Source organism: Sceloporus occidentalis, unplaced genomic scaffold (assembly GCF_023333645.1).
Source record: "Sceloporus occidentalis isolate IW3139 unplaced genomic scaffold, rSceOcc1.0.p SCAF_5, whole genome shotgun sequence".
Taxonomy (NCBI): Eukaryota; Metazoa; Chordata; class Lepidosauria; order Squamata; family Phrynosomatidae; genus Sceloporus; species Sceloporus occidentalis.
In genome coordinates this window covers 135,295,343-135,320,467 of record NW_028316985.1, presented here as the reverse complement: position 1 = coordinate 135,320,467, position 25,125 = coordinate 135,295,343, and the positions used below count along the sequence as shown (strand labels likewise).

Here is a 25,125-nt window from a genome sequence, read left to right as displayed (position 1 = left end):
GTAATATGGGGATTTGGGGCCATTTTTGTACTTCCAAAACATATTTTAACATAGAAAATGAAAATGTAAAATATCAGTCATGCTGTTGTGTGTGGCTTCAAGTCATTTCCAGCTTATGGTGACCCCAAGGCAAACCTATCATGGTTTTGTTAAAGCAGAAGTTGTTCAGAGGGAGGTTGCCCTTGCCTTCCTCTGAGCCTGAGAAAGTGTGGCTTGCTCAAGGTCATTTAGTGAGTTTCCATGGCCAAGCGAGAATTTGAACCCTGATCTCCCTGTGTGCATTCAAACCACCACAGCATATTGGCTCATATTAGCCCTATACTGTACATTGTTAAAGTAACTGTAGTCATGTGCCCTCTTTAAAAAGTTACTTTGTTAAGCTACGCATTCACACAACCTAGTAAGTTAAAAAAATTTTAAATGTTGCATGAAACAGTGTCCACTCTGAATCTATAGTTATACTCAGTTGCGAAAGGTGTGTGTGAGGTGGGGAAGAACAGACACAGTGGTCCCTCCACATTCGCTGGGCTTAGGGGCACAGGGCCTCCATGAATGTGGAAAAATCGCAAACAACAAAAACACTGTGTTTTTACCTGAGAAAACACCTCTCTAGGCATCTCTAGGTTCTTCAGGGCAACTCTGTGGTCAACATCTGCCAGACATTGCCCATAGAATTGTGCTGGAGGAGCTACAAATGCCTAGTGAAGGGTTCTCTCTAGGTCCTTCAGTATGACTTTTAGTTAAAGTTGACCATAGAGTTGCATTGGAGGACCTAGATATTCCTAGAGAGAACATGTTAATAAAATCTGTGAATAATCAAATCCGCAAAAGTCAAATGCACAGATGTGGAAGGACAACTGTACTTCACACTTTGCTCTCAAGACCACCAAATTCCTCTTGAAACACCTCACATATGAAATTTCAGTTATGAGACCAGAAATAGTTCCTATACTCTTCTTGGCAGGAGAGAGGCCCAGGGTCAGTATTCAGTCTTTTCTCCCATGCATCCCTCCCAAGCATTTGACTGTTAAAATTGATAATTTGCATAAGTATCCTTGATGGAGCATCACACCACTGCATGCCTCCTTTGTGGAAATGGACACTTGGGTTAATCTCACTAGGATTTCCAAACATGTCATTTTTCTGCTGACATTAAGTACAAATGACAAATGCATAGTATTGTGTCACTAACAAGTGGGTATGCTTACATACAAAGGTAAAAGGTAAAGGTATTCCCTGTTGACAAGGTTGTCAAGTCGTGTTCATCTACGTTATAAAGATGAAGAGCCAGCATTGTCAGAGACTAGTCTGTGATCATGTGGCCAGCACAGTACAGATTGCACAGAACACCATTTACCTTCCCACCGGAGTGGTACCTATTTATCTACTTGCATCTGCATGTTTTCGAACTGTTTGGTTGGCAGAAGCTGGGACTAGTGATAGGAGCTCAGCCCATCCTGTGGCATCTGGGCCTCGAACTGCCAACCTGCCAATCTTGCAATCAACAGAGTCAGCATCTTAACCACTGGAGATACCACATCCCCATATCTCCGTGTACGCACACAGAAAATGTCAAATTACATTTTAAAACCACGTTGAACAGTTTATATGTCTTAGCATTAATTCACATAGTGTCTGGCATGTGCTAAATCAGACTGTTATCTTCATTTTCTCCAACTCCTTTCCCTTGCATACCTTTAATCTGAGCTGCACTAAAACAAAATATTTGAAGCCACCATAAGTCACTGTTTTGACCTTACTGCTATCCTTATCTGTTTTATCTCTAAGATTTATGTCACATCGAAGTTCCTCAGGAATGAAATAAATCCATAGCATCTACAATAAATATGTTGTCGTTGTTTTTAACAGAGATAATGTGTTAGTCAGATTGTTATGCTGGTAAACAACTGAAATTTGAAGCTAGATTTACCTTTAATGGAAGGTGGGTTTTAGGCTATTTTGATATAATTAAGTGCTAATGTTACATTTAAAGCCCAGTGATGGACAGTCTCTTTGCATGTGTATTAGAAGATTAGTTGGTTACATGCTGTGCTTGAAGCATGTTTGCTGGTACCTACTAGAAGTCTGTTACATCAAATATGTTTAGTAATGGCTTATTTCTTTCTAAACCAACATTTACTATCTTTATCCCTAGAGCTCTACCTAGTGGCCACATCTCAACAATGCAATCAAATTGGAAAAACAAGCTATTAAGGCCACAGCCTTATCCAGATGATTCAATGTACATTCTTGCTTTGGTTTTTAACCAAAATAATGGGTGTTTCTGATGCTGGACACTTATAGTTTTGATTTATCTACTGATGTGGGTATAGACAGTTAACAGATAGATGGTGCAAAAACTACCTTCTTTCTACAGGTGACGCATCGATCTAGCACTAAGCAGTTCCAAGTGACTAAATCTCTTGCTGGTTACTTCTGTAAAAATGTTTTCCATTCTGATAATTGTGTCAACTGTTTCTGCCAATGTGTGGAAGCCAAGCAGGTTTAGACTTGATGGTAAATAAAGGCTTTTTAAAATTAAATGACCCTGGTACAGTCTTATCAGCAACTTTAGCATCCTGACAGACAAATCCATGCCACTGTGGTGGAAGTGTTCAAGTAGAAGATTCAAATTCAGGACCCCACTTAGTCATGGAATTCACTGGGTTACTATGGACTTTTACCCACACAACACAGGGATGTTACGAGAATAAAAGTAGGGAGGAGGTAGCTGAAAGGCAAGATATAGGATCAATTAATACAGTCATTTCAGTTTGATAGCATAAAACAGAACAACTACTGCTATGTGTAAACTGAAACTAAGGCTCAACATCAAACACTTTTTTCCTAATATGTAATATTCAACATTAAAATAATAATAACATTAATATGAAATACAGAATGTACAGTCCATCTTGCCAGATCATTGAGAAAAAACTCTTAAAATTGTATTACAACATAATAATAGAAGTCCACAGTATCACGTATATTTATATTAAACCAAAAGCAGACAAACTGAGTTTTAAAAATTGTGTTTATGCTGTTTTAGCTCTTTTGGCCTGCACTAGAGCCACACCATGCTTATATATATCATTGCAGGTTTGAAGTTTTGTTTCAATAGAAACATTCCCATCAAAAATCCTTCATTTTTCTAATACTCCAATTGATACCTTAAGTTGTTTCAGAAGGCAAATGCTGTAACATTCCTCATATATGTTGTAGGAGTTGGGTTTAGCCCTGGAGAACATATAACTGAGGTGAGATGTGAAAAATGATGCTGTGCATTTGTTTTTTGTTGTCCCAGAGGGTACGATCTCAACCAGCAGTAACAAGGAAGTTGGAAAGAAGTAGGATGAACTTTTGATGGGGGTTGGACTATACCATCATAAAGATCTCTGCAAATTCCACGATTCCACTAGGCAATAGTAAAGATGAAGATTTCCCCAACTATTTGGTTCATACATTTCTTTAACTTGGAATGCCTCAGAAAGTTCTGTTCTGTTTAAGAGTTATAACTATTGATCTAACACAAATAAATAAATGAATACCTCTACTCATAAATAAATGATTAACTAATTTTTAAAGAAGTCGTTGTGTCAAAAAAAGCATAAATCAATTGACCGTAAATAAATAAATAAATCTCTCTGACAGGGTTTCATTAATTCCCATGCACTTGATGTGGATTAACAGGAGACCAAATCTCTGATGTGTAGAGCTCCCTATTATTTAGTTTGGATGTGTCCTGTTTAAAGATGAACCATTTATAGTATTGATGCCTTTCACAAATGCCTATGCTCCACGACAGGAGCAACCTGTGCGCCACTTGCTGCCCCAATGGCCCTGTTTTTTGCTGAAGTTACTACAGCCGCATTTGCAATCACTATAATAATATGCATCCACTATATTCATTGTTGCAATAAGATACAGAATACCACCCACAAATGCAGAGGTTTAATTTGCCTTACTCCTCAAAAGCCCATCCCATGCTCAAAATACAACCAAAACAAACTGAAAATGGCTAGTGCACCCAGAATACATGGGTGTAGTACATGGTGGAGTCATGCGTTGAAAACTGGCTCACATTTACTGCACAGTTGCCCACCTGTCTAGATCCCTGCTACTCCAAGTGGTAGTCTGTGAACCAGTGCCAGTTCATGAGCTATTGGCTGCCAGTCCACTACAAATTTCTAGAAAATAGTTCTAGCCAATTGGCACAATTATGGTTCTGGTACATGACACACAAGAAAATAAAATTGCTGGTCCTCCAAATCAAATAGCCCACGAAGCATCTACAAGAGGAAGAAGATACCTGTATAAAATCATTTAGCAGGCTAAAATATCCACTGTTTCCTTGCCACACAAATCTATTGCTCCCCAAGAACTAAGGACATTATGGCAGCAAGGAAAATATGGTTAAAATGACACCACTTGGACTGACAGAGAAGTCATTCAGAGTAGCCAGTTTGTGTGACCATTATTATTCAGTAATACTACTTACTTGTAAAAGATGTTATTGGAAACAGGTAAAATCCAACTGAATGATTTCACATTTTGTCCTTAAACACTGCAGTAATGACCTACAGCCCTTGACTGAGATCCAACATCATTTCAGCAAATATCTGCCAGTGAAGTGATTTTAGACAACTGTACTGAATACCAACATAGTGCAATGTGTGTGATCAATTTTCAGCATACATGCCTGCCAACTCACTATGCAACTGCAATGCACAAAGGCAATGTGTACTAGCATGCTACTCTGTCTACTTTAATGTACTATCACATGTACAAATGGTTCCACATGCACATTGCACAACTCCACTTACACTACTATCAGCAAGATATAGCAATAATATACTTATTTATTTTATTTATACACCGCCCTTCAGCCAAGGCTATCAAAGCGGCTTACAATTTGTTAATCAGACATTTCCCTGCCCTCAGGCTTACAATCTAAAAAAAGACAAGGAGATGGGAATGGCAGTAGGGAAGGGGAAAAGTCCAGCAGATCTGCTCTCCCTCAGAGGCCTGTTGGAGTTGGCTTGCCTTTCTCTCCTTCAAGATGGTGGATAGAAAGAGGGCCTCCTTCTTTTCAGACAAATCCTGATGGAGCTGGCTTGCCTTTCTCTCCTTCAAGATAATGGATATAACTATTGTGCATTGTCCAAAAAAATCACTCCATATTTGTACCACAACTTACACTTGCATGTGTCAGTAACAAGAGGGCCTTAGTCTCTCTCTTTGAAATTATCAACCTACCTGAGCAAACCAAAGCAACAGAAAGCCAAAGCTAGCAACCTGGAGTTATCCTGCTGTTAAAAAACATGTAACACATGAAGTATTCATGGTTTACAGACAACAGTTTAATAAAAATGACCAAGGAAGAAAAACAGCTCACCAGTAGATTGAATTAGCAGAGGTAGTCTTTTAAGGTGTCTTGTGGTCCGGTAAATCAGAAGATAGCCTTTGTTTCTAACCTTGCTGTGGTGAAAGTGAATGTATCGTTCAAGGAACACATGGAGAATCCAGAGGATCACCTTGGCAAAGATGATAACACTTTGTAACTTAAGTGGATAAGTGTAGCCTCCAGGGCAGACATCTTCACTTGAATCAGAATATGAGCAACACATGCCTGCTACAAAAGCCAAAACAACAAAAGCAACCTAAGGAATGAATGGAGAAGTTGAAGAATTAACACAATGAGAGGAGACTCACCAAGCCAAATATGTTAATATTAATAGTTAGACTTAATTTAACTCATGTGTAGCAAGTGTAATTATTTTACCAATTTATTTTCATCTGGAAACTTTACACTGTTAGTTGAATCAGGACACATTTTCAACAAGCTATTTTTCAACCTTCCATTCAGAGAGCAACATTGGTCTAGGCCCTCTAACACTGGCACATGGCAGATATAAAGTACTCAGGATGACACTACCAATAGTTTCCAAGCTTACTTTATAACAGGCTGCAGGCCAGTGGGGATTGCAGGGGCCTCAGCTTCCCTCTTTCTTCCCAAATGAGTTGCTAGGAATTATAAGTGCTCAGGGGAGGTCAGTAGGGGTAGTTCCATGCTTAAACCAAGTCCTGGCCTTGAATTCTTACTCGAAACAGACTCAATCTATACTGAGCCTCAGCTGGTGGATCTCAACGTTCTAGTAAAAACTATGAAACTAAGGGGACCTATACACATCAGCGATATTGAGAGTTACCCTACAAGATAGCAGGTCATAGGATTTGTACAGGATTGCCATCAATATTTTGTTTTCCCTTTCGCTGGCTGTTTTACACTTTCCCTGAACACCATCGAAATATGAACCCAGGTTTAAAACATAGCATGCATTACAGTCAATAGATTTAACACTACAAAAACACTAAAACGTATTTATGTCAATATAGAAACTTCAATATGAGCTCCTCTGAACAGTTAAATGAAGAAACAATTATGTTTTGAAACTGCATTAACAAAAACACCCAGGAAGGAAATGTCAATACAAATACTGTATATACCGTATTTTCCAGCGTATAAGACAACCCCCAACTTTTTCAGTTAAAATATAGAGTTTGGGATATACTCACCGCATAAGACTACCCCTCTTCCAATGCACACCAAATAAAAATTTAAAAAACATCAGATTTGATTTCAATATGGTAATTTTAATTCAAATGACATGTAGGTACTTAGCAGGAAACCTTGTTGTATACAAAGCCTGCTTGGATTGGTCAGCTCTCCCTGCCTGCCCAGCCCTCCCTGTCTCCAAGACTATCAAAGCAGTAGCTGCTTTCATACGATCGTCGCATACGGTAGGGATGCGGCCGCGGCCGTTTTTGAGCTCCCCCCACCATATGTGGCGACCGCAGATTCTCCATTCCGGCTCAGAAGTTTCAGCACCTGCCCTATAAGACGACACCCAACTTTTGAGAAGATTTTCCTGGGTTAAAAAGTAGTCTTACACACCAGAAAATACAGCACTCAACTATAAGTTGATCTCATGTATAAGTCAAGGGCAAGTTTTTGGGCCAACATTATACAAATGTCTTATTCAGATCCTTCTAAGCCTGATTTCTCTTTGCACTCCTTTGAGGGGAAGCACCAAAGAGGTGCTACCGCTGCCATTTCCCCACCCAAGCAATCAAAAAGGCATCATGGTAGAAAGAATAGAAGGGTTTGGTGCTCCTGGGATGAACTAAACTCTTGCCTTTCACCACGCTACTCAGAGAAGGGGACAGAGTTAAAATATAGTACTTACATTGACTCATGGATAAGCTAACACGGTTTTATGGGGTCAATTTTTTGACTAAAATTTTCAGACTTATACATGAAAATATACAGTAATATCTATGTAAAGATAAATGACAGAACATTTTTGTTTTTGAAGATATTTTTAAACATAGTTATGCATATACAGTCTAACTTCCATACTAATCATATTGTTTCAACTATAGTAGTATTTTGGGATTCCTTCAAAACTAGGGTGTGTGGGAATCTTTGGGGTACAGAAACATCCTTTCATGCTGAATGTGACCCCCAGGCATTACACTCACTTCTAGTCTAAAAATACTGGACAACTTACATGCAAAAGCAACAACATATTGGCCACACAGACTGTAGGGATTGCATGGAACCTTGGACGCAATCTGGAATGCAATGCATGAGGTGGAAGGAGGGGTGCATCAAGCAGAGGGTCATCATCGGTACTCTGGGTTATTTCTAGGGAGCCCTGAAACAGATAAAGTGAAATGTTTATTTAATCAGAAAGCAAGGATTTTTGGTACATGAAGAATGAAACAGCCTGGCCATGTTGGTATATACAAATAGCTATCCACCTGCAAAAACGAATTCCTCCAATAAGCACATTTTAAACAAGCATCCAGTATAATTCTATGCATGCTCACTTGAAAAGAAGAACCAGTGATTTATTCAAGTCTTTTACTGTGTGAGCACAATACACATGCAAATCACTCCTGCATTCCCAGGCTCACTCAGTATATATAGACCCACTTTTTCCAGGCAAGCTTTCTCTGAAGATGCCAGCCACAGATGCTGGAGAAACGTCAGGAAGAAACTCTTCTAGAACATGGCCACAGAGCCCAAAAAACCCACCAAAAACCATGGATGCCGGCCATGAAAGCCTTTGACTTCACTCTGCTAAAATTTTTTCCTGTGCTCCCAATTTTAGTTAGATTTCCTAGGCACCTAGGTGTAATATGTGATACTGTTGTTGTCATTATGTGATGTTTTACTTGTATTTTAGCAGAAGGAGGGAGGGTGAGGGGATTGGGATTATGTCAACACCGTTTCTGAATTATTATACTGGACTGTTGTTACTCACCTAGATCCTCAAAAGGGAAAGGTGGGATATAAATAAATTTATTTATTTATGTATTTATACCCTGCCTTCTTTCCTAAGTTTGGGACTCAGTATTCTGACTATCCTAACTATGATATTAAGACATGCGGTTGTGATTTTGGAAAAACCCAGAGTATTTATAGGCACGGCTCCTTTTCTAACTGCACCGCAACCATCTTGCAACCAGTTGCAATGTAACCTTTACCAGCTGTGCACTAGTGCATGGCGTTTTTGACTACTGTTTTGTAGCAGCTTCACAACTTACTTCAGCATAACTACACTGCCCTTAGGTTTCCTAAATCAAATGTTCACAAAGGAGCACAGATTGCAGAGGAACTGCAGCACTCAGTCTGCCCCAAGACAGGAAGAAAGGGTCGTTCATGGACATTTGGGGGGGGGGGGTGTTTATATTGTATTATATACATTATCTATACTATATATATATATATATATATACACATACATATAGAATAGAACCTTTATTATTTATATTACTTAGATGTAGACTAGAATCCTTATTATGGTCACAGAGCGGCACTTGTCCCTCCATATTCGCTAAGGTTAGGGGCACAGGACCCCCGTGAATGTGAAAAACCCGCAAATAACACAAACACCATGTTTGCACCTGAGAGGACACAAGGCTTAGTGAAAGCTGGCCCCTGAGTTGCTCTGGAGGAGGGCCTAGATATTCCTAGAGAGAACGTGTCAATCAAAGCCCTGAATGATCAAAGGCACAAATATCAAAGCTGAAAACATGGAGGGGAGAGTGTGTGTGTATACTTACACACATGCCCATGTATACAAGGAAAAGCATAGCCCTGTCAGTCTCTATACATATGAACACATGTACACACACACCCCAGAATCTTCATTATGGACACAGAGCAGCACACCTATCTATCTATACTTGCAGACATGCACAGGTCTACATTTAAGGATATAGCCCTGTTAGCCTCTATGCATATTAACACATGCACACGCATACAAGCCGTATACACACAAAACACCACAAAGCCCCCGAGGGGGAATCCTGGGACCTGTAGTCCACAGCCACTAACTCTTCCCAAGGTGGCCTTCTGGGGCAGCCGCAGCCAGGGCAGTCATTGAGTTCCCTCTCTATCGAACCCAGCTCCCCGGAGCCACGCTGGGCTCCAAAGCGCCTTCTCTGCTTAAAAGGCGGGTGGAGAGGAACTGCTCTCGCTCACCTTATCCAGCTCCTGGACAGGCGGCGGCTGTGGCGGCGGCGGCGGCTGTGGCGGACGCCTCCCCGCCCGCGCCACTCCCGCCATGGCAGGCAGACTGTGACGCTGGTGAATGAGAGAGAGGGCTGCTTCCGGTCCTCCAGCCGGACCACGCCCTCCTCCTCCTCCTCCTCCCACCTTCAGGGGGTTGAAAGGAAACGCCCCCCTCCTCCCTACGTCTCCTTACGCAATGACGCCTCGGCCTCCCGCTTCCGCCCGAAACTCTGCCCTTAGCTCCTCCCCCTCACTGCTATTGGAGGACGCTTGCTCTCAAACTTCCCGCCTTTCCTGCTCAGCCCCGCCCCTCCTACGTCTCCCTACGCAGTGACGCCTCGGCCTCCCGCTTCCGCCCGAAACTCTGCCCTTAGCTCCTCCCCCTCACTGCTATTGGAGGACGCTTGCTCTCAAATTTCCCGCCTTTCCTGCTCAGCCCTGCCCCTCCTACGTCTCCCTACGCACTGACGCCTCGGCCTCCCGCTTCCGCCCGAAACCCTGCCCTCAGCTCCTCCCCCTCCCTGCTATTGGAGGACGCTTGCTCTCAAATTTCCCGCCTTTGCTGCTCAGCCCCGCCCCCTCCAGCTCCACTCCAAACAGGGAGGGGAGGATTGAGGTGCTTCTTTTGGCACCTATTATCTCCCCTTTTCCGCTCCATGAGGCGTTCCTTGGCAACAAGTTTCTTCAGAGGAGGGTTTGCCATTGCCTTCCCCTGAGGCTGAGAGAGTGTGACCTACCCAAGGTCACCCTCTGGGTTTCCATGGCCAAGCAGGGATGTGTAGTCCAGTTCTCAAAGCACAACAAAACTTAAAGGAAACACACATCACACAATTAAAAACAAAAAAGCCTCCACGTTAAGAGAAAGCATGTCAGTGAGCCATGATTTCTTCCTGTTGAGCCAGACACCTATGAGGCTTAGTGATACACAATTTAATTAATCAATGAGGTTTATCGGAAATGAAATTGCCTGGTAATCCTGTTTAAGGATCCCTAAAGTAGCTCCTTTGCATTAATGTATGCGCATTAATGCTATGTTCTGGAAAACTGACTTTTATCAAATCTGCATCTGGAAGCAGGTGCAGATTTGATAAAAATCAGTGTTTTTAATAATAATAATAATAATAATAATAATAATACAAAATAAACAAACACAAAGGGAGCTGCATTGAGAGCAAGGTTTTATTTTATTGTACTGTATGGTTTTAATTATTGTAAGCCACATCGATCTTATAGAAGAGGCAGGGTAGAAATAAATTATTATTATTATTATTAAAGATCCATATTGGCATAATAATGTGTATTAAGCCAACTAAAGAGGAGCAAATGTGTGAACCTGTCCAACTTTCAAGTTTGTTTGTTTGTTTGTTTGTTTATGTGACAGGATATTACAAAACAACTGTGGGAATAGGAAGCTAAAAAAGAAAAAAAAAAACAGACTAGATATTTAAGTTCTGGTAGACCAATTTACCCAGACATTTTGAATTATTGCATTTCCAGCTAGTAATTTAGTTTCATGCCTCTCAGTTTTATTTTTATTTATTTTTTTGTATTGTCTATCACTTATAATACTGCATTTTTTTAAAAAAAAATGCAATAAACATTCTTAATTATAGTGCCCTAAAATCCATGTTTGGATGAGGATTTAGACGTTCTTTAAAATGACATTTCACTTGCACATTTAAATAAGGATTTACAGTTAAATCTATGGTTCAAATAAGGACAGGTGCCTTTTCCTTACGTATTTCTTAATCTCCTCATGCCATAAAACTCACTCCCTGCCAGTTTTTCTCTAGGAACCAGCACTTGGGTTGATAACTAGGAACATACATATTAATGTAGATTTAAAAAAATAAGTCAGAAACTTGCCAATTTAGTCCAGGATGTATCCTACTACTAGTCATTTGCTGTGCAATGCTCAGCGTGTTTGTTCAGAACCAAATCCACCCGATTTCAGTGAGGTTTACTCTTTTCACCGACAAAATGGATTCTGCTAGATTTAAGTGGCTTGAAAAAAAATAATACTGACTTTTTAATTTTAATGGTCACTTTTGGTTTTAAAAGGAACTAGTCAAGTTGTGGAAGCACATGCTTCAATTATGTTTTCCTAGAGCAGAACATGTCAATGTGAGGAGGACAAGCCCAAATATTAATGTTTGGTAATATGCAAGAATCTCTCTCTCTCTCTCTCTCTCTCTCTCTCTCTATATATATATATATATATATATATATCCAGTCTTTTAAAAGTAAACTAATCTCTGTAGGTTTAAATTTGGATTCTCTCCTTTCATTAACTGAAAAGTAGTGTCTTGAATCTATTAGGGTCTGCCTTGTAGAGAGAGACATATCCAACTCCTCCCAGAGTGTGTTCTCCAGCAATGCTCCGTATCCCCTCCTTTCAGGGTAAGATACCGGACTATTATCAAACCCTTTCACTGCTGGTGTCAAGGAAGGCCTTTTTGTTTGCAAGATTGAATGTACACCCCTCAAATGTCACCAGGGACAGATATCTACAGACCTCATTTTTGAATCATATATGTCACTGTGATCAAGCTCCAGATGTTCTCCATCACATTGCATTGCTTTGTCCATTGTATATAATTCTGAGGGAAACATTGTTAAGAAGGTTGTTGGAAATAGATACCTCTTTGAATGGGTTATCAGTGGAATACCTACTGGAAGATCGGAACCCACATATAACCAAGTTAATGGGCAATTTTCTAGTGGAGGCAACAAGAATATGGCTTAAATTTGAATAACGATCCTGAGGTTTTATTGTAAATTTTTATTGCAAATTTTATGTAAATTTTTATTGTAAATGCATGTTGTTTTTCTATGCCTAATAAAGGTTGACTGACTGACATTATATATATATATATATATATATATATATATATATGGAATAAAATATGATGGTGAACCAAAGTACACGCAGTTTAGAATAGAGGCTTCTGGAAAAGTGGAATGCAGAAGGGGCATGTTCAAGGCAAAGCCTTTGTCCAGGCGCCTAAAGGGAATAAAGAGGCTTAAGAAAAGACTGATAGAGAATGTAATTTCACTGGCAGAAGGGCCTCTGAGTGCCAGCATAGCCAATAAGGGACAATGGGGTGTAGCCTAATGTATTTTAAAGTATATTTAAATGTATTCATGTATCTGGGCTATGATTGTTGGAAATGTATATGTCTGGAGTGTGAAATGCCCAATGAGGTGATGAAGATGAGTTTTCTTTCTCTGTTTTCCTATAAAGATAGCCAATTTCTTTGGCTCTGGGCCTCAGTTTTGTTAGAATGGGAATTCTACTGAGGACAGCTAGCTTTGAATAAAATCTGAATTCTCAACGAAATCTGGGTCCCCTGCCTTACTCTATTCTGTCAGAACCTTTTAAAGCCTATCATCCACAACAAATGACAATGTGATGATTTAAATCGTGCTCAACAAAGTGTGGCCATTGTGCTGAAGGTAGCCCCCAAAATACGCCTTTCTTTTCTCTGGCAAAAAAAGAGGATAAAGTGCAATCACAGAGAAAGCTCCAGGAATGACATTGCAGGCCTCTTCATATTGTTTTACTTTTTAAAATATGATAATAATCCTGTTTTTCAGGCAATTTCCAGATTTTTTTCCAATTGTTGGCAAAATGTAAAATAAACAATTGTTTTCCAGAACCACCATCTTAAGAGGCCAGAAGCTGCACCAAAGTTGCGCTCCAGTCCTTAGGATTGGAGCATGGCTTTGGTGCGGCTTCCGGCCTCTTAGGACGCATGCATCATTTAAACAGCACACCTCCAAAGTGACCAAAAGCAGCTCTATTTTCGTCTGTTTGTTTGAGGGTTTTCTTGACAAGATTTATTTGGAGGCGGCTTGTCATTGCCTCCTTCTAAAGCTGAGAGAGTATGGTTTACCCAAAGGCATCCAGTGGGTTGAGTGTTGGACTGTGACTCTGCAGATGAGGCTTCGATTCCCAGCTTGGCAATGAAACCCACTGGGTGACCTTAGGCAAGTCACACACTCTCAGCCTCAGGAGAAGGCAATGGCAAACCTCCTTTGAACAAATCTTGCCAAGAAAACCGCCTTGGGGTCTCCATTAAGTCAGAAACAACTTGCAGGCACACAATAACAACAACAACCAACCCAGTGGGTTTCCATCACTGAACAAGGATTTGAATCCTGTTCTCCCAGAATCCTAGTCCACCACTAAAGCCAATACCAACCATACTGGTTCTGCTATTCTGGACTAAATGCCACTATGTTCAGTGGGTTTACTCATCAGTAAGCATATTTGGAACTGCAACCGTATTATATAAACCCAAGTCTAGGACTGTAGTCCAAGATTAAAATCTATACTGAGCCATGAGTAAAACTGGGTGTCTTGAGCAACGCGTCGTCACTTCATGGTTTTTATACTGTGCAAGAATGTAGATAAGGATAATATGAAATAAGCCATTCACAATGGCCTGCTATTATTTTGCTGTTAAGAGAGAGTCTTTATAGAATACACCAAAACAGAGCTCTGCTCTGGGGACCTTACAATCAAATCTAAAATTTGACACAAGAGAAATGTACAGAAAGGAAAGAGGTGTCTACAGAGAGAGGGAAATAGGGAAAGAATGCAAAGATGGTAGGCAACATACCAACCACTGATAACAAAAATCCCACCTTCATATCACACTGAGAGCCAGTGTGGTGTCATAGTTTGAGTATTGGACTAGGACACTGGGAGACCAGGGTTTGAATCCCAGCTAGGCCACGGAAACCCACTGGGCAAGTCACACTCTCTCAGCCTTAGAGGATGGCAATGGCAAACCCCCGCTGATGAAACATGCCAAGAAAAACGACTTGGAGGCATAGAACAACAAATACAGTGCCACACTATTAATTATTATTTATTTACGGTATTTATACACCAGACTTCAGCCCTCTCAGAGCGGCTTACAACACTACATTGTTATAGAGCTGTTACTCTACTTTAACGGCAATGCCTGCCTCCTGTGGAATCCTGGGATTTGCAGTTTAGGGTCGGGATGGGCATTTAGTATTCTCATCCAGAGAGCTCTTAGGCCTCACTAAACCCCTATAAACCCCAGAATGCTGCAGGAGGCAGCCAGAGCAGTTAAAGTGGGATAATAGTGCTATAATGGCATAGTGTGATACTGTCCTAAAAACCTGTCTGTAGCTGGATACCCGAACTAGCACTGGAACTACTCTGGATCCATAACCTATTGACCTGGGTCAAAACTGAGCAAGACTCCAGTCCACACCCAGGAACTGGCCAAGCCACCTCTGAGTATCCCTTGCCTAAGAAAGCCCTATGAAGTTCATGGGGTGGACATCCGTGAGTTGAAGACATACACAGACATAACATCTGGTCCTTCCAGATGTTCTAGACCACAACTCCTATCGCCAGGGTGACCAGACGTCAAAACTGCAAAAGAGGACAAGGCCTACGAAATGCTGGACCTTGAAGTAAAATGGAGGAGACGTCCAAAGCTAAAAACACTCCTATAAATACAAATTCATGCTCCGAATGGAGGACAGAAGGTCGAAATAGAGGTTATGTCCTGGAAAAGGAGGACTGGTCAGGCTCAAAATGGAGGACTCCTTGGAATTCCTCCTGGACTATGTTCTGGAAAAGGAGGTCCGTCCGTCGTGCTGGGCCTTCATAGCCACCCTGTGGCCTCTGAACATGTCTAGAGTGCAGGGGGGACCAGATGTCCTCACCGCAAATGGAGACAATGGAGGACCTTCAGGGAAAAATGGAGGGCATGACCAAAGAAAAGCCTAAAAGCACTGACACTCCTATAAATGCTGCTTTGTCCTGCTCAAAATGGAGGGCCTTTTGGGCTTCCTCCAGTGGAAGAGGCCCACCTTGGCTGGCTGGGGCTGATGGGAGTGGGGCAGCCCCAGGAGAAGGCCAAGTCAAAGAAAGCAAGGGCTGAGAAGAGAATCACTCTGTCTAGAGATTCCCAGCCTCTCCGGGCCTTTCCTGGGCACCTTTGGACTTCAACTCCCAGCAGCCTGAGCGCTCAGGGGCAATGGCCAGGGATCCTGGGAGCTGGAGTCGCAGGATGGGAATGGGAAAGCCCTCACTCTTTTCGCCCGAGAGAAGGAGGCTGCTGCCACCGACGTAGGTAGGGCGCCCCCTCTATGAGCGGCGTGGTGACGTCACCTTCCCCCATTTCAAGGCTCCGCGGGGGAGGGGCCAGGGCTCTTCTTTTCCGAAGCAGACAGGAAGGGGCTCTCTCTCTCTCTCTCTCTCTCTCTCGGCCCGGGGGGGGGGCGTTCTCCGGGGGCCCCGAGGTCGAGGCTGGGATGGTGCTGGCGTTCGGGGCCGGCATTGTGAGCGGGCGAAAGCAGCAGCAGCCGCCGCCGCCGCCGCCGCCAAGGAGCAGCCATGGAGATGCTGCTGCAGTTGCAGCCCTTGGGGTGAGTGGAGGGGGAAGGGGAGGCGATTGGGGCTTAGAGCGAGGCTAAAACACACTCCAGGGAGTCATGGGAGTTGTAGTTCATTGTGGCAAAAGAGCTCTCTCTCTCTGTCGGACAGAGGAGGCTTAAATGTCTCACAAAACTACAGTTCCCAGAATTCTCTCGTATTGAGCCAGGGCGGTTAAAGCGTTTTCAAACTGGATTATTATTTCCGCAGTGTGTGTTTCGGGCCCCTCTCTCTCCTTCGTCTTGTAGTACTTTGACTCTTGGACCCTGACTCCAGAGTCCAGGGTTCGAACCCTCCCTCGGCCGTGGAAGCCCTTAGGCGAGTCACACTCTCTCAGCCTCAGAGCACAAGCCCTTTGAAGGAACCTGCCAAGAAAACCCCAGGATAGCTTTGCCTTCGGGTGGCCATGAGTCGGAAATGACTTGAAGGCACACATGGAAACATGGCCCCACGCTCCTTGTACGTCTTTATATGCCTTGTTTTGTAACCAAGCTTTTGATTACAGTCACACTCTCTCAGCCTCAGAGGATGAACTAATCTTCTCAAGAAAACCCTATGGTAGGTTCGCCTTAGGGTCACCGTAAGTTAGAAATGACTTGAAGGCACACACACCCATCTTTCATAATATCAAATATAATTCTTTTTATAATATTATATTTATTAATGAGATACACTAATTATATTTATTATTGCAAACACAGGGATTCTGCCTTGCGCTCCTCCATTGCTGCCCACATAGGTAGGCGTGATGTTTTGTGAGGGACTGAGCCTTCTCCGTCAGAGCTCTGGTGCCACAACAAACTACAAATCCCAGCATTCCATAGCAGAGAGCCATGGTGGCTGAAGCGGTGTCAAACCGGATTGTGGATGCAGTGCATGAGACTTAGGTGCAACAAGATCCACGGCAGGCTGTTTTTTCCAGGCTGTATCTGAACCAAGGCTTCAAGGTCTCTGGGCATGTGCAGAGTGCCCCCAGCATCCAGCCTGAGAGTAGAGAAGGGAGATAATCTGGTGTGGGACATGATGGTGCCTTAACAGTTCCCCTTTTTGTGTTGTGTGCCTTCAAGTCATCCATTTTCCTTTGTATACAAGTGGATCATTTTGCTAGACTTCAAGCCCACTTGGGTTTAAATAAGTTACTCCTTCGGAGGTCATGATGCTATGTATTTCTTCTTGCACATATCCCACATTTGTTGTTGTTGTTGTGTGCCTCCAAGTCATTTTTGACTTATGACGACCCAGTCACAGGGTTTTCCTGACAAGTTTCTTCAGAGGGAGGTTTGCCATTGCCTTCCCCTGAGGCTGAGAGAGTGTGACTTGCCCAAAGTCACCCCTCACTGGGCTTCATGACCGAGCTGGGAATCGAACCCTGGTCTCCGGAGTCTACACTGGCTCTCATAGCTGTGTTTTTGGGGCCTGGGAGAACCGGATGGCCTCTGATTTGAAGGAGTTGTTTCTAGTGACAAAAATGCACTCTGTGTATGGTCAGAGGTATTGCTTCTGCAACGTCTGTGCTCCGTGGCAAAGGTCCTCATGTTCAGAACAGCTTCAGAGCCTGAGCTCTCAGAGGTCCAAAACACACACTGCAGAAATAATCCAGTTTGAGACCGCTTTAATGGCCCTGGCTCACTGCTAGGGAATTCTGGGAACTGTAGTTTTGAGAGACATTTATAGCCTCCTCTGTCAGAGAGTGCTCCGGTGCCACAATACACTACAATTCCTGGTAAAGGAGTCTCAAACGGGATTATTTCTGCAGTGTGTTTTGCACTGAGATTGGATTTCTTGGATGAAAGTTATGGCCTGATGCTGAGAAGTTGAGTGAGCGGCTGCATGGCGTGCGTCCCATCTGTACGCGTTGCACAGTTTTGGCTCCAGGTGAAGCTAACAAGAGGAGAGGCGCCAGACGGCAGGGTTATCCTTGTTTGTTCATTCCCATTTTTCCTTGATGACTTTATCTTTTCCCTTCTGGGCATGGTGTGCATAATGAATAACAAGACATCTGTTTAGCAATAGCTGTGTTTGCAAAGTGCTATGTAACATCTACAAATGATGCATCCTGTTGCCTGAGATGGTTATGATCTGGATCTGCCTGAACAATCTAACTTTTCAAGCTGGAACACTTGCCTCCCATTTTTAGTCCAAAACACACTGCAGAAATAATCCAGTTTGAGACCGCTTTAACTGCCTTGGCTCAATGCTGGGGAATTCTGGAGACTTGCAGTTTTGTGAGACATTTAGCCTTCTCCGACAGAGAGCTCTGGTGCCACAACAAACTACAATTCCCAAGATTTCTTAGCACTGAGCCAGGGCAGTTAAAACAGTCTCAAACTGGATTATATCTATAGTGTGTTTTGGCCCTAAGATGCTAGAACAGGTGGAGAGAAGTCCTCCATGACTAAAAGACACCTTACTTTCCCATGAATCTGGTTCAGAACTTGGAAAATACTGGCTTTTTTGGACTATAACTACCAATCTACTATCTAATGGTAAAGGGATTCTGAGTGTTGTCCTTAAAAAGTAATTTTTCCAAGCTCTGGTCTGTTTGCCAATTAAATAATTATCAGCGACGCTTCTCCCAGTGTCTTCAAGTATTGGAAAAGGTTAGGCTATGGTAATCTGGGAAATTGCCTTTCTTGTTTTGGTAGCAATTTGACTGTGAAATATTCTAACTGAGTGGTCCTCAAACTTTTTCCCCTTAGGACCCTCTCTTTGCATCTACATGCGGATTTCCCCCCCCCCCCCCAAGTATGGTACATGAATAAAAATATTTTGGGTCTTTTGGTGTGCAAATTTTCACTCGCATATTCATATAACATTTTATAAAGAAATAACAACATTCAAATCCAATATTTAATTCAATGCATGTATAAAGTTGACACAAAAATGGTTTGGGAAGAGGAGGAGGTCCCCAAGTCTCATGTCCCCTTAAGCATCTTTCGCGCACACACCCCTGGAGGTCTTGACCCACCGTTTGAGACCCATTATTATAATCTGATGCTGAGATTTAGGAGTTTTAGTGGTCACACCACAACCTTGTGTTCACACCCTTGTGAACTTGATGTTGCTCTTTGATACTTTCATTAGTGTTACTGTTTCTAGTTGCTGTTTTTCCTGTTTTAGAATATCCATTTCTGGGGATTGGACATTAATTTTTTTTGTCGTGCAAACTGTATTTGAAAATGTATACAGTACTACAAATACACAGACAATTGTAAGGTTTATTTGCTTCACTAAAATGGCTCATTGCTTCCTCCAAGAAGAAAATTTGTGACAAATTGCAACCCTATAAAGCAGAGATGAGAATCACACAGCCGTGTTGTTGGGAATGCAACACCCAGTATTCTGTAACATTTGCTGTGCTGGCAGTGGCTGCTAGCAGTAACAGTCTAGCAGCATCTGGAGAGCTACATAACCCTATCACTGAGCTAAAGCAACCAGTGGCTGCAATCCAATATCCCTTCATTGTTTTTGTTATGTGCCTTCAAGTTATTTCCAACTTTTGACAACCCTAAGGTGACACTATCATGGGGTTTGTAGAACCCGCCTCTACTTTCTTGGCATACCTTTTAGTCACATCCCAGGGTCACATCCATGCTGCACTGAGACACAGGTACCTTGTGAAGGCGTGGTAAGGTAGTGTATATCAACTTAGTTAAAGTGTTGTGCTGGAGGAGAGTTATGTATGTAGCATGAAGAGCCAAAAAGGCAAATATGGTCAGCCCTCTGTATCCATGGATTCTTCATCCATGGATTTAACCATCCACAGTTTGAAAATATAAATTCTTAAAGCAAACCTTGAAGCAAACCCCAGAAGATACCAAGGGCCCAATGTGAATGGGTCCAAGAGCAAATCAAGCCTGAGCTCTCGCTAGAAGCCAGGTTGACTAAACTTAGGTTGTTATACTTTGGACATATCATGAGACAACATGACACATTGGAAAAGATAATGCTTGGTAAAGTGTAAGGCAGTCAAGACCACATTACAAGTGGATTGCTTCAGTCAAAGAAGCCATGGCCCTGGGTTTGCAAGACTTTAGCAGAGCAGTTGATCACAAAAGATATTGGAGCTCTTTCATTCATAGGGTCGCCATAAGTCAAAGGCTGCTGCCACACTGTGGAATTAATGCAGTTTCATACCACTTTTAACTGCCATGGCTTCATCCTGTGGAATCCTGGGATTTGTAGTTTGTTATAGCACTAAAGTACGGTGACAGAGAAGGCTAAACATCTCACAGAATTACAGATCCCAGAATTTCACAGCATTGAGCCATGGCAATTAAAGCTGTGTCAAACAGAATTAACTGTGCAGTGTAGATGCAGCGAAAGTCGATGTGATGGTAAATAGCAATTCTCTATTTCTCTCTCTATGGAGTATTGAGTCTTGACTCCTAAAGTTTCTGGAAAAAAATGGGATACGGTTCCTCTCAATACCATGGCCCTTTTACATACATAGTTATAACACTGATTCTGCTTTAACTCCATAGTTCCAACCTGTGGGATCCTGGGCTTTGTGGTTTAGGGACAGGTTTTTTGAATTTGCAGTAAGAGAGCAATAGTGATTCACTGAGCTACAAACCAGGATTCCACAGAACTGAAGATTCTCTGAGGATGCCAGCCACAGATGCTGGCGAAACATCAGAAAGAAACTCTGCTAGAACATGGCCACATAACCCGAAAAACCCACAAAAAACTATTCCACAGAACATTGCCATGGCAGTTAAAATGGAATCATAGCACTATAACTGTAGTGTGAAAGAGTTTCTTGTTCTAGTAACCAGCACAGTGTGATATATCAGTAGAAAACTGAATATTGGACTTAACCAAAGGAGAGTCACCTTCTTTTTCACTGAATTACTTAAGCCACATCTGTGCAGATGACAGTAGAAACTTTAAATGTCTATGAATGTGTCACACACCTTTAAGTGTATAATATAAGATGGACCCTTCAGGATCAGGCCAGTGGTCTATCTCATTCAGCATTTTGTTCCCCACAGTGGCCTGTGAAATGCCTCTTAGAAGCTAGGCTTCTGAGAACTGGATTCAGAGATTATCACTCCAAAACGAGTATAGAAAGACACTTTGATTTAAATCCAGCATTGCATTAACCCTCATTTGTGGACTGGAAAACATTTTGGAGAAGATGTGTAATGGGGTTTGCCCTCTGTCTGATTCTTCTGATGGAAGCAGTTTCATAGGGTAAACGATGCTGGCCATAGGTAAATACATACCTGTTTTTAAAATTCTTTGCAGGTGTCTTATAACTACCTGATTCTTTGCTTGAGAAAATCTTCTAGCACACCCTTCCCTACTTTGAGGTTCTGGATGTTTTGGACTGCAACTCCCATCACCGCTGCCCATTCACACTGTTGACTAGAGCTAATGGCCTGTTACAGACAGCCAAAATAAAGCTGCTTCGAGTCACAGTGGAGGTATCACAGTGGAGGTATCGTGTTTCAATGATGCATGCGTCCTAAGAGTCCAGAAGTCACACCAAAGCCACACTCCAGCCTGGAGCATGGCTTTGGTGCGACTTCTGGACTCTTAGGACGCATGCATCATTGAAACACCATACCTCCACTGTGACTCGAAGCAGCTTTATTTTGGCTGTCTGTAACAGGCCAATGGGAGTTATCCAAAAGTTCTGGAAGTTGCCAAGTTGGGGAAGACAGTTCTCATTTAGTGATTTCAGAATGGCAATAGTCCTTTTGCTTTATTAAATTGCATCTTAGTGGGGAGGGGGAAGAATTTATTGCTAGCACTTTTGTTTCTAACCAGCTATCTAGTGATAAATGTTAACTTGTTTATCAGACTTAGATTTCTGGAATAGTGGGTGTAAGGAGACAGGAATGGGTGCCAATTGTCTGTTACCTCTTTAGAGGAAAAACATGCTGAGTTACCAGAGCATTTTGAGAACAGGATTCAGACAACAACATTCCAGTGTATGCCAAAATATTTTCCCCCTTGTGCCTTATAAAAGTATTTAATTATACGGGAAAAGCAGCAATAAGAAAATTCGTATTCCTTTGGGTTAGCACACACTTCTAGAACTCTCAGATGGTTGGAAACAACATCCCAAAGAAATGAGTAAAGGGACAGGGAGGAGTAGTTTTGCAGAGTGGCTGGAGAGCAAACAAGTGGGCTTTTCACTAGAAGGAAAAAATGTATGGGCTGCATCTACACTGCAGAAATAATCCAGTTTGACTTCACTTTTAACTTCCTTGGGTCAATGCACTGGAATTCTAGGAATTGCTCTCCGACAGAAAGGGTTAAATATTTCACAGAACTACAGATTTCCAGAATTCCATAGCATTGACCCGTTGCAGTTAAAGTGGTGTCAAGCCGGATTATTTCTGCAGTGTGGATGCAGCCATGGTGAATTTCCTTGCACATGCGGAGCCCTAAAAAGGCTAAGAGAAAAGCAACACTTCTTGAAATTATTTCTCAAAAACAGAGGCCCATTTGTGTGGCAAAACAACAGCGTGGGCCTTAACTTGACTTCCTCTCTGTTTTGTGCCTCTTTTCCACAGCCAATGCCATGCTTTTGTTTGAGAGCTCCACAGTGATGTGGGTTGAATTGGGGAAATGGGCACTGTCCAAAATTGGCAAAGATCCAGTTTAACATATTTATTTTAGGTAGTTGCAATAAAAGCATGCCATTGTTAATTTTATGTGTCATATGATCAGGGCTTTCTTCCCCTCTCTAGTAGTCAAAAATAAATGAATTGAAATGTGTTGAGGAATTTAAAAGTCAATAAAGCACCTTTGTAGAGCAAAATCCTGTGGTCCCTTGGAAAGCATCCCTAGAGGCATAGGATAGATCTGAAATTCTCCTATGTGACTGGAGGTAATCTTGGATCTGAGAGGCTTAGATTTCTCTTCCCAACCCTCCATTGGAAGATGTCTGCTTCTCATTTTATGGTATTGGAGACCAGACACTGAAGATGGAATCTAAATAGGATGTTCAGGGGTATGGTTTGAATGTTGAGGGGGAGGTTTTGGAAAATATTTGCAGAGAAGATCCTTCTTGCAACCAACAACAATGACAAATATGAATATTTAATGCTTTGATTACTAGATACAGACATTTCATCTTCACTTGAGGAATATAAGCTGCTCAGTTCCCTTGCAGTGAGACTCAGACCTTGCTTCTACCTGTCAGTAAAGGACATTATATTTTGTTTGCTGCTTTTTCCCTGGGAAGTAAGAGTTGGGCAGCACTGTAAAAGAGAAGACTGCTTGGTGTTAAGATCCCTGCATTTCCAAATGTTGCCTCACAACCTGTCATTGGTGTTCGTTGTAAGAAGAATCTTTTATAGAAGGAATCTCTTGGGCAGATTTTTTAAAAAGGAAAGCATATAAAGTGTACCTACTGTGTCAAAGAGATTTAACAACCCAAGTCCCAAATTACTTAAATCCATGCACAGATCCTTTCTGTGCATGGATTTAAGTAATTTGGGACTTGGGTTGTTTGTCCTAAGTGTTAGAAACATTGACTGTAGCTAAATTACACAGTTAGGATTGTTTAATATGATTTTGGCTATCATGGTTCCATTTTACAGATTTCTGGGATGTGTAGTTAGGAGAGGTACTTAAAATTCTCCACTAGAGAGCTCTAGTGCACTCCCTTGAATTACAGCACTAGAGCTATCTAGCCAGGAATTTTAAGTGCCTCAACAAAGTAGAAATTCCAGAAATCCATAAAATAGATTCTCCATGACACTCTATGACAACTGGAGTGAAGGTAGACTGTTCTAACTGTGTAGTGCAAATATATTGTCAGTGGATATTGTCAGTGCATCTTTCTGAAAGCAGAAGGCAGATTTCACCTGGCTTGCTTTTTCAGGTGATCCAGAAGTTGCAGACTAAAAATAGTAAACCTTTAACCTACATTGGTGACTCTCAGACATACATTGAACACTTACTTCTTGTTTGCAGATGTACCAAATTGTGTCAGCAGAAACCTCTGGATATGAAAGATGATAATACTGAAAAGCATTGTCCTGTTACCGTGACCCCTTGGCACATGAAGAAAGCTTTCAAAGTGATGAATGAATTAAGAAGGTATTTCTTAAGTCTTGAAATATATGTGGTCTAGTTGTTTGTCTGGTTAATAGTTTGTGAGGTTTGCTGTTCAGATAACATCGAGTCAAAGATACAAATTAGGGTGCAATGTTGAGCTTACTTGCTATCAAAATAGTTTTATAACAGAGAAGTGGCTATCTAACAACAATTGTTTAGGGAAATGTGAGTATCAAACAGGTTCAAACACACTGCAAAAATAATCCACTTTGAGACCCCTTTAACTGCCCTGGCTCAATGCTAGGGGATTCTGGGAGCTGTAGTTTTGTGAGATGTCAAGCCTTCTCTGCCAGAGAGCTCTGGTGCCACAATAAATTACAATTCCCAGGATCCCCTAGCACTGAGCCAAGGCAGTTAAAGCAGTTTCAAACTGGATTATTTCTGCAGTGTGTTTTGGACCACAGATAAACAATTCCATATGGCAGAAGTCTAGCTTTCTGTATGTATAATCATGCCAGATCAGTGACTTTAAAAATAGGTTGTGAGCAAACGCCTGTAAAACAGTGATATAGTGACTTCAAGCAGTGGAAGGTCTGTTGGGGAGCTCTAGATGTGCTGCAATAAAAATGGGACAAGACAAGGTATGATAGGTGTCCTTGCAATATCAGTGGGAGAGGAGAGTGGGTACTTGAAACTTGGCTACTCCCTGCTTATTTTCTAAGAGCCTCATCACATGAGAAAAGAAAGTCAAAATTGAGCAGGCGAGTAGCAGTTTTCTCTGTGCTCCTCTGCATGCTGTCATAGCACTTCCTTTCTCTTCCTGAGGGAGTTGGTAATAAAAGTGTGCCCTTTGTCAAATATTTCCAGTGTGACAAAAGGTACGCTTTTATGACCATCTCTCTTGGGAAGAGAATGGATACGCTACGACAGCATGCAGATAGGCATGGAGAAAGCCGCTTCTTTTCATGCTCACTTTTGGATTTCTTTTTTCATTTGGTGATAATGCTCTAAAACATTTTGGCTATGAAAATGAAATGTTCATAGGTATTAACAAAGTTCTATGTGTGCAAGCCTTCAACTAGAGCTTGGAAAATGCTGC

General features: G+C 41.9%; 2 protein-coding genes across 8 annotated transcripts in view; one reads left to right on the top strand and one right to left on the bottom strand.

Moving 5' to 3' along the window:
* The window catches only part of TMEM192 (transmembrane protein 192), a 147,974-nt gene extending 138,269 nt beyond the window's left edge, over positions 1–9,705 (bottom strand). For all 4 annotated transcript variants that reach the window (XM_089527014.1, XM_089527012.1, XM_089527013.1 and 1 more), the window contains exons 1-3: positions 9,554–9,705; positions 7,572–7,718; positions 5,396–5,660 (exon numbers count right to left, since the gene is read on the bottom strand). In XM_089527014.1, the coding sequence (XP_089383140.1) occupies positions 5,396–5,660; positions 7,572–7,718; positions 9,554–9,637 (496 nt within the window). In that variant the 5' untranslated portion in view covers positions 9,638–9,705. The remainder of the gene's footprint in view (positions 1–5,395; positions 5,661–7,571; positions 7,719–9,553) is intronic.
* A 5,980-nt stretch (positions 9,706–15,685) lies between these two features.
* Positions 15,686–25,125, top strand: part of LOC149312862 (kelch-like protein 2) — a 48,949-nt gene continuing 39,509 nt past the window's right edge. For 2 of the 4 annotated variants that reach the window (XM_089525568.1, XM_089525565.1), the window contains exons 1-2: positions 15,915–16,000; positions 23,943–24,068. In XM_089525568.1, coding sequence (XP_089381694.1) covers positions 15,969–16,000; positions 23,943–24,068 — 158 coding nt within the window. In that variant the 5' untranslated portion in view covers positions 15,915–15,968. Of the gene's footprint in view, positions 15,706–15,914; positions 16,001–23,942; positions 24,069–25,125 lie in introns of those variants that run through there. The other 2 variants (XM_089525566.1, XM_089525567.1) reach the window with 2 other exon arrangements.